The sequence below is a fragment of the Excalfactoria chinensis genome, chromosome 4 (assembly GCF_039878825.1).
Source record: "Excalfactoria chinensis isolate bCotChi1 chromosome 4, bCotChi1.hap2, whole genome shotgun sequence".
NCBI classification, from domain to species: Eukaryota; Metazoa; Chordata; class Aves; order Galliformes; family Phasianidae; genus Excalfactoria; species Excalfactoria chinensis.
The window spans coordinates 80,450,310-80,460,257 of NC_092828.1; the positions used below are offsets into that span (position 1 = coordinate 80,450,310).

Here is a 9,948-nt window from a genome sequence, read left to right on the forward strand (position 1 = left end):
TAAAGATTCTGCTTTTATTCAGAACTCGGACTTATGCTTCATTTAGCAAGTACTTCTGTTTTGTTCGCACTAAAAGTCTTTCCTTTGCAGGCTGCTGAAATGGCAGAACTCACAGCTAGGATCACACAACTGGAATTGGCCAGGCAGAAGAAAGAGAGTGAGGCCCAGGAGTGGCAGCAGAAGGTAAAGCAGAATCTGAACTAGCCACAGTAATTTTTGTGGAACTAACCTTCATTTGTTTTGTGACTTAAACTACCGCACTAGAATACCACACTAGACAAAGTATCTGCAAGCTGAGGCTGCTGCAAAAGTGCAGCTTTGCTTTACGCGAGTGATTGTGACTGAGTAGCTTTGGAATATACCACTTCAGTGTGCAAGAGATGTAGGACACTTAAGTAGTGTTTTTGTGCACTTCTGCAAGAAGTTACTCACACTTGGGTTGCACTAAGTGTGGTATTTCTTACTGCAGGCACAAATGGTGCAGGAGGACCTAGAAAAGACCAAAGAGGAGTTGAAGACTGCCATGAGCACTCCTCATGTCACTGAGCCAATGCACTCTGAGAATGAGCATGATGATGAGCAGGATGAAAATGCAGCAGAAGCCAGTGCTGAGCTTCGATCAGAGGCCACCATCAAGGACCGCAGTGAGGAGCAGCGTACCACTGAAGCTGAGAAAAACGAACGAGTGCAGAAACACTTGAAGGTAAGAAGTTCACAGTGGAGAGTGTATGTGCATGGGCACTGCTTCTGTTCTTTTCATCGTTGTGACTGTGAGGTTTTACAGGTATTCCTTAAAAAGGAAGGAGGAAAAAAAGGGAGTGGTGAATGGTGAGTGAGGGAAGGTGATTGTGACTTTATTGGATTGCTGCTTGCCATTAGGGAAAGGTGCAGAACTTGTCTCCAGTTCACTTCTATTTTATTGGAAATAGCAAAATCTTTTCAAACAATGCCAAGAAGCAGCATCTGTGAGATATAATATGCTTGTGTGAGTCTTGCCAGCCACCTGACAGCTGTTCAGACACTGGCTGAAATGAATTGGAGGGCCTGGTTGAATTCTTATCCTACAACTGGCTGTAACTGTCTTGTCAGCATTTTGCAGTGCAATCCATTCAATCAGTAGCCTGCCACAGCTCAGCATGGGAGCAGCAATGTTGCACCTCCTCCTCCTTCTCATAAAGAATTCCACTCTTCTGGTATTGATGCTTAGAATGTGGTGGTAACTTGTTTTTTGTAGCTTTTTAAAATGTCTGCTGGCTGCATGGCTTGGAACAGACTTGGCTTGCTCTGTGTCATACTGTGTTAGTCATGTACAGGTAGAGTGACAGAGGTGTCCTTTGTCATGCACACCACATTTCTTCAGTGGCAGAAGGCTAGTAATTGCTCAGTTTCTGCAAGGAAATCTTGAATTCTTTAGGTATTTCTCTGCTGGACTTTTTCTTTCCTCTGAAGTAAATTAGTGACAGTCTTTCTTACTGTGCTAGACAAAGATAAATAAGGTGGAAGCACCTGAAATTTTCTATTTTCAAATATAGAGGAAAAATATTTGCATCTTCCATGGGATTATTTAGGTTGGAAAAGATCTCTTGAGATCATCTAGTTTCACTATTCTGCTCAAGAAGGCTCAGCTGGAGCAGGTTGCCCAAGACAGCATACAGTTGAGCTTATCTTTTTCCTGTGTAGGAGGATTAACAGGAAACCTCCTTGTCTGGCATTGAGGTTCTGGCTTGGCTAACCCATCGCTGTCTTTGTTCCCTTCACTAGGCTCTTTCCTCAGAGTTGGCAAATGCTCGGGATGAAACCAAGAAGACGGCCAATGATATGATCCATGCTGAGAACATGCGGCTGGGCCGAGACAAGTACAAGACCCTCCGTCAAATTCGGCAGGGCAACACCAAGCAGCGCATTGATGAATTTGAGTCCATGTAAACTCTCCCCACACTTGCTGCCCTGCAGTCCCTTCTCCCTTCTTTCTCATCCTCTCCCATTACTCACTTGTAATCGTGCTGCGCTGGAACCACTACAGAAGAGCAATCATGGTCTTATTTATAGAGTTTTTGGTAAATGCTGAAGTTTGGCAACAGAAGAAAGAATGACATTTGCCTATTCCTGGGGTAGCTTGGGAAAGCAAATTTGTATTAGGGCAAATCTGAAATTCTATGTCTTTGGATAAAGTCTTACTGCATTTGGTTTGTTTTGCTCACTGAAATGGCTATATAGCTGTTGTCTCCCATTGAGTAGGGAGGCCAGCAGATTCTTTCACTGAACTATATAAAGTGCTAACAGTTTAACATTGTGCCTTCCTACTAACTTGCACAAGCTTCAGTATTAAGCTTCGAGGCCAGGATCTACATTTCTGACATCACTAAGGGTCTGAATCATGTAGTTGAGATGGAGAACCTGGGAAGAAGGGTTGGAGGTAGAATGTGGACTTTCTAAAAGACCAAAGCTTTTGTCCTTCAAATGTAAGCAGACCAAACAGAATCTGTGGCATTCCTGCTGATGTTACCTTTTATTCTTTAAAGATGAAACATGAAATTTCCTAATCACACGGAAGCCTTTGAAATATCTTCATTGATGTGGGTTATATTGGAGTCTTGACTTCCAGGCTTTCCAGAATAAGTTTTCCTCTGGGTACATGGCTTTGTTTGCTGTCGTTTTGTCTGACTTTAATATAACTAGTGAGGCAGAGATAGCTAAAGAACATTGCCTTTCATCTTGAGGTCACCACTGAAAATGGTAAGGGGTAAGCAGAAATGTAAACAACTAAAAACTCCTGTAACCATATTTCTTTTGCTGAACTAGGATATTTCAAGTCAGGTGGGGTGATTTCAATTTTTTCCATCAGGCCTTTTTAGCATGTAGTCATTGGTGCCTTATGACTATATAGACTTACTGTAGCTCAGTCTTTGTCTAAAATAGATACATTCACAAAAAGTGATAAACAGCTGAGGACCAAAACTGTTTTGTATCTGGATCATATAGAAACAAAGCTGCAGCTGAGTCTTCCTGGCTTCCAGCAGCATTTGAGGGGAGAGGGTCATGAGATCTGTCTAATTATTGCCTTAATCTTCAGTAGCATTTTGCCAGATTTCTGGCTCAAGCGTGTGTGTGTTTTTTTTCAGAAGGATGCTTTGCCCCTTTGTAGTTTCTAGTTCAGAGGGTTCCACTTCTTAAAAGCAGGACACGGGTGGCTATGTCAATTGTAATCACTTCCTATCCATTCCTACTCATGCTGCAGCTACCCAGGGTTTCTGGGGAGGGAACAGCCATGTTTGCTCAGGGTTGAATTTGATTTTTGCCTTGATCCTTCATAGAAGGAAATGTAGACCTTTAGAAGAGGCCTCTTAACAATGGATTTCCTTTACAATGGTGTCCTCATTTGCTTTGTCCTCCTTGGAATAGCTCGTTCCTATAGGAAGTCATTGGGCTAGCTTATGATTTTTATTTTTATTTTATTTTGCCTAATGTGATTCTAAATCTTAATTTTGTGGATGCTCTCTCTCTGTATGGTATCACTGCTCTTGGTGATTCACATCTGACTGCTGAACTGTTTTCAGCTCCTATTATTATAAGCAAAGAAAGAGTGTGCCAAAAAAAGAAATGTCCACATCAGTGTTAACAAACTGCAGTATTTCCTCAGCAATTCCTTGGGCTGCTGAAGCAACCTCACCAGTGTTGGTGGTTTTTTTTTTTTTGGTTTTTTTTTTTTTTTTTTGGTTTGGTTTGGGTTTTTTTGTTTTTGTTTTGTTTTTTTTGTTGTTTTTGTTTTTTTGTTTTTTTTTGGGGGGGGAGCAATACAAGCCTATGTGTAAATCCATGCAAACACCAATCAACCAAACCACAGTTAGAAGTTTAGTGTGTTACTTTGAACATCCAGAGCCCTCTTTACCCTCCTGGACAGAACATGGGAATGCAGGAAGCTTTTGGCTGACCAAAAACACATGCTCCAGTGCTTTGAAAGTCACAAATGAAACATTGCAGTTAAACTTGTCAGAACTGATTTGTGTGTTTCTGTACTGAAGGGTTGTTGGCACTGGCTCTATGTGAGCCTCATTACTGGTGGAGCAGACAACCATTACAATTCTCTTCTGGTGCTTTAAAGCTGGTTCTCAGCACTTCTGCTCTGTCCGTGGCAACTACTGGTGCATTTGCAGGGAAATAAAGCCCTTATTACATTAAAACAGTTTCCTAACAATCTGATATATAGTGCCTGAAACATGTGTTCAAATAATAAAACAGTGAACCTTTCTGCTTTGATGTGTCACATAACATTGCTGAACTCATATGTTACGATGCTGGCATATCTTCTTTGTAGGGTTTGGTTTTTCTCTTAAATTGTTCTTGTTCCAGATGGTCCAAAATGGGAATAGAACAGCCTGTGCCAGTGACTTGACCTCACTCTTTGTAGTTGTTTCAGCTATGCCTTCTTCTTAAGCAGTATTATATTCCAGTGGTATCTAATGATATTTGATTTCAATACTACTAGCTATGCACAATTAGAAAATATTAGTCATGGGGATGAAGGATGTGTTTATGATCCCCTCCCCTTGGAAATGTATACTGTATTATAAAGAAATGATATTTTGCAAGAAAACTAATGTAAGAAGCTTTCAGTATTACAGTGAGATTTGTAGGCATGTTTTTTTAATTTTTATTTTTTAGATTTGTTTTTTCTTCCTTTCTATGTCCCAGTTGAAATGGATAACTACTCCTCATGGTGGTGGAGGGAGGTAGAGAAGAAATACCTTATCAAATGTTTGCCTGGCTTCATTTATCTTTCTGGCTTTTTTTTTTTGTTTGTTTGTTTTTTTGTTTTTTTTTTTTTGTTGTTGTTGCTGTAAATTATTATTACTTCTTTTTTTTTTTTTTTTTTTTTTTTTTTTTTTTTTTTTTTTTTACCAGCCTTTTTACTGGATTATAATAAAACACATTTTCTTGGGGTTATGGAGTAATTCATGGACCCATGTGGTTATCTGCAAAGAGACCTGTTATGTCAAGGCTTTTTTTTTTCCTGTTTGGAGGAGTTGTTAAAATCCATACCCTGTTCTTCCTACAGTGCCAATAAAGTTTAGAGAAATTCTGCAGATGGTGTCTGGATGATTGCTTAAAGCTTGCTTTGAGTCTAGCAATGTGCTTCCTAGTTAGACGTCTGACATGTGGTCCATAGAAAGTCAGCCTGAGTCTAAGTTTTAGGAGGATGAAAAACTGTTTCAGGAACTTGCCAATGGAATACCTGGTGTGTAGGGCTGTGCCCAGGCCCTCGAGGGATCTAGCAAGAGGTGAGTTCATAAGAAGGTAGCCAGCCTTGGCATCGTTGTATGTCTCAAACTTGGGTCTGTCTGGGTCTGACCCTGTACCATTGATTTCAACCTCATTTGTTTCACAGCTACTTTGCCCTGGCTTGCTTTCTATTTGTGTTTCCTAAGTTTGCAGGACTGGGCCCAGTAATGGAGGAGGATGACCACTGCCAACTTTCTGCTAATGACCTGTTTTATCTTAGTTGGTGTCTGCTTTCCATGTGGTTGCTAAGAGGGTCTTCGCATAATCTCTGCTTGCATAACCCTGTAAAATAATGCAGAGATCTCATCAAAACTTGGTACTCAGATTTGCTATTGTAGGAGAAACTTGAACTTGTCTGAAACAAATAGTGTAGTGTGGAGCAATGGAAACTTCTGAAATCTGTATTGGATTTGGCACAGATACAGCAGGGCAGTCTTCCTCGTTCCTTCCAGGATTCAAACAAACCTGAACACAAGACTAGATGAACTGTCAGTTCTCCTTGAACACTACTGTAGTGCGTTCTTCTAGAGGAAGCATGCTGATCTGTGAAGGCAGCTCTCACAGGTGGGGTTTTAACATGTACTGCATTTGCTTCTAGGTGGGCAATACCTTCTCACTTACACTTCTGGAGAATCTGGAGACTCCAAAATGGTGTGAAGCTGCATCAGGGTTGGGTATTAGGAAACGGTTCTTTACCTGAGGGTATTCAGGCATGGAACAGACCTCTCAGGGCGGAGTTCGTGGCCCCAAGCTGCCAGAGCTCAAGGAGCATTTAGACACTGCTCTCAGATTCAGGGTTTGAATATTGGGTGGAGCCAGGTCTTGGACTCAGTGATCCCTGTGGGTCACTTCAAAGGATGCTCTGCAATTCGATGATTTTCCTAGTCTATCTTCAGCTGTGGAACTACCAGGCAGCCTGAGATAATAAACTGAATTAATTCCCCTCTTTCTCATGTCAGCTGACCTGGGAAGCTGTTATTGTGTGCCCCCAGTGGCGCGTGTGCCCCCAGTGGCGCAGTGGTTTAAGCTGCTGCCTGCGGCACTGGAGGGCCCGGGTTCGAATCCCCCCTGTGGTGCAGGGGTAGAAGTGCCACTTCGCTACACAGAGGGCTCGAAACCCGGGAGTTGGATTCGATGATCTCTAAGGTCCCTTCCAACTCGCATGATACTATGATACTATGATACTATGATTGTAACCTGGCTTCAGACTTCATGCATCTTGCTGTGCTGGCTCTTCATTGAGAAGATGCATCTGTTAGCCGTGTTCCAACATCTTGCAATGCTCAGTAATGCAATATGTTAAACATAGACAGTTGTGTGGCAACTGCTTGAAAAATCATGAAGACAGAATATTTCCTACCAAGGAAGCACAGAGTAGCAGGTACATCTAATTTTCTCAGTGCTGTTCAGTGTGACTGTTCTGTTGAGTGAGCTTCTCAGCTCTGTATAGCTCAGTCCTGAGCATGCAGTGTAATTAACTTATATCAGCCTATAATCAGAGCATGCGGCAACTGGCAGAGAGCAGTGTAATTCATCTGTGACTGAAGTCAATACAGAACTGCTGCCAAACCATATGCAAGTTGACTCTGTGCGTGATGTTCAGTGTTTTTCTTGCAGGAAAATCAGCTCATCTCTAAGAAAAGGATCTGGGCTGCAATGCATCCAGAGTTAAGCTAAGGCAAACTTTTATCTCACAGGTCTGCAGCTTGTGGACAGCAGTGCAGGTCACTGCTACAAAGCAATGCGTGGGATGCACATCTGGTTCTGTGTGATAGCTCCCTCAAGGTTACTAGTAAATAATTCTCGAATAGTAGGATGAAGCAGAATGAGGAGGAGAAAGGAAAGAATAATGCGAGTGAAAAAAGGAGTTTTGGGTGTTCCTTCCAGGAGCATCTTTTGAGAAGGTGTTTGCTCTGAGTAAGTGTTAATACCACTCTTAGAGCTTTCTAGTGTGCAGAGCTAGTTGGAAAATTACAAGTCTCTGTCATTGTTACTGTCTCTGATTGTGCTCTTTTGAAGAAATACAAACCAGGGTTGCTCTCCAATCGAGAGTGACTGTAGGGTCAAGGGAATGTGGAATATTATGCTCTTGACTTGGAATGTTACATAGAAGCTTGTCTATTCTCCACATACAGTCGTAGTGTCCTCCCATTCATCTCTGAAGCATCCTTGACTGACTAACAGAGGAGCAACTGTAGCCGCAAATAAAGGCCTTGCCAGGGCACTGTAACTTGTAGTGGCCTTCAACCAGCTAGGCAGCAGCTGCGCTGCCAGAGGTGACTGTTGACAAGGAGCTCTGTTAAGAATTCATTTTGCTTCCCTGTTGCAGTGTTAGCTCATCTCTGATGATAGCATTGTTGCCCTCTTTCTTCCAGTGGTGAAAATTTGTCCCTTGATCCATCTGTTTTCAGCAATTCTAAGGAGGTTGCTGAACATCTAGAGAAAGGCCAGAGCAAGAAAATGTTAGTCTTGTTTGACAGATATAGAGATTGAGGCATGTTTAAAGGCTTCCCCATAACCCTTTGGCCCCTACTAGTCAGTTCCTTCAGAGACTTGAGCTCACTTGATGTAAGCACTTTGTAGATTTGAGTTCAGAACATCAGTTTTGAGGCAGCCCTCTTTACCTGGTCCATTGGGCTTGGAGAAAGCAGGACAAGCATGGCTTGTCCTGTTTGCACAGACAGAACGCAGCACAGAGTGTGATGTTTCTTCCAAGGTAAAACAGGGTTGTGGATGAGTCTGGTGGCCCATTTCATGGAAATCAGTTGAGACTTCTTGCTCTGCCTTCACATGGCCAGATCACCTTGCCTTTCTCACAAACCTCCAAACAATAATGGAGCCACTTCTGTACTGGGACAGAATCACAGAATTTTTCAGGTTGGAAAAGATCTAGAAGATCATCTAGTCCAACCATTACCAATACTTCCCAGCAAAACCATATTCCTCAACACAACATCCAAACGTTTCTTGAACACTCCCATGGTCGGTGACTCTACCACCTCCCTAGGCAGTGCATTCCAATGCCTGACTACCCTTTCCGAGAAGAAATACTTCCTAATGTCCAGCCTGAACCTCCCCTGTCACAGCTTGAAACCATTCCCTCTAGTTCTATCACTGTCTACATGAGAGAAAAGGCCAACCCCCAGCTCACCACAACCTCCCTTCAGGAAGTTATAGAGAGCTATAAGGTCTCCCCTGAGCCTCCTCTTCTCCAGACTGAACAATCCCAGTTCCCTCAGCCGCTCCTCATAAGGCCTGTGCTCCAGACTCCTCACCAGCTTCGTAGCCCTCCTCTGAACACGTTCCAGGGTCTCAATGTCTTTCTTGCAGTGAGGGGCCCAAAACTGAACACAGTACTCAAGGTGCGGCCGCACCAATGCCGAGTACAGGGGAACAATTACCTCCCTGTTCCTGCTAGTAACACTGTTTTTGATGCAAGCCAGGATGCCGTTGGCCTTCTTGGCCACCCAGGCACACTGTCGGCTCATGTTCAGCCATGCATCAATCAGTACTCCCAGGTCCGTTTCCTCAATACAGTCCTCCAGCCACTCTGTCCCAAGCCTATAGCATTGCCTGGGGTTGTTGTGGCCAAAGTGCAGGACCCGGCATTTGGTCTTGTTAAACCTCATTCCGTTGGCTTTGGCCCAGCTCTCCAGCCTATCCAGATCTGTAGGGACTCGCTACCCTCAGGCAGATGGACACTCCTAGCCAATTTGGTGTCATCTGTGAACTTACTGAGGGAGCACTCAATGCCCTCATCCAAGTCATCAATAAAGATGTTGAAGAGGACAGGCCCTAGCACTGACCCCTGGGGGACACCACTCATGACTGGATTTAACTCCACTTACCACCACTCTCTGGGCCTGGCCCTCCAGCCAGCTCCTTACCCAGCCAAGAGTGTACCCATCCAAGCCATGGGCTGCCAGCTTCTGCAGGAGAAAAATAATGTCCAGAAAGAAAAATAAGTCCAGAATGCTGGACTTCAACTTTGTCATGACTGATTGAGCATTTGCTCAGTTCCATTCTTCCACCTGAACTTCTTTACTTTGGGAGTTCCACTGTTAGGAACCTGAATTTTATCAAGTATCAGTTTTTCACTGGAGAAAGCAGGTGACAATTTGCTGACCTGGTTAACATCTGTACACCTTGCAGCTCACTCATGAGTAAGGACTGGGTAGTTTCTGCTGTATATGATTTCCGTCCCTTCTCCCTTCTGTCCTTGTGGAAGCTCAGCTGCTGGAGAGGTTGCCTCTGCTGATTCTTCTTCCCACTCCCTCTCAGGATGGACTTATTCCTTCCTTAGTTTATCAAATATTCATTCAGTGGTAGTGAAGTTGCTCTCACAAACCCAGAGCTGCATACCTATGTATATTAATAACTAGAAGATTAGGTCATGATCTTAATCTGCTTTCAGAGAAGCAGCAGACTTGTAATGTTAAACCATCTGTTCATGGTCTCTTGGAAGCTACAAAGGTAACAGAAGAACTCTCTTGGTTTGCACTGTGTCTACCCAAAGGAACAAGTGCAAATCTGTCTTTGCTGACTATGCCTATGTATTTGGAAGCCCTGAAACCAACTGTGGTTGGAGGAGATAGATCTAGTATCTAGGAAGTCTGAGTCTCTGGAGGGCTGCAACACTATTGCATGATGTCTTGCTGGATCAGTACT

At 43.2% G+C, this 9,948-nt stretch overlaps 1 protein-coding gene across 1 annotated transcript in view; it reads left to right on the forward strand.

The window, feature by feature from the left end:
- The window catches only part of MSN (moesin), a 39,195-nt gene extending 34,112 nt beyond the window's left edge, over nucleotides 1-5,083 (forward strand). Inside the window, exons 11-13 of the mRNA XM_072336007.1 lie at nucleotides 91-183; nucleotides 470-703; nucleotides 1,762-5,083. Coding sequence (XP_072192108.1) covers nucleotides 91-183; nucleotides 470-703; nucleotides 1,762-1,926 — 492 coding nt within the window. The 3' untranslated portion in view covers nucleotides 1,927-5,083. The remainder of the gene's footprint in view (nucleotides 1-90; nucleotides 184-469; nucleotides 704-1,761) is intronic.
- The last annotated feature ends 4,865 nt before the right edge of the window (nucleotides 5,084-9,948 follow it).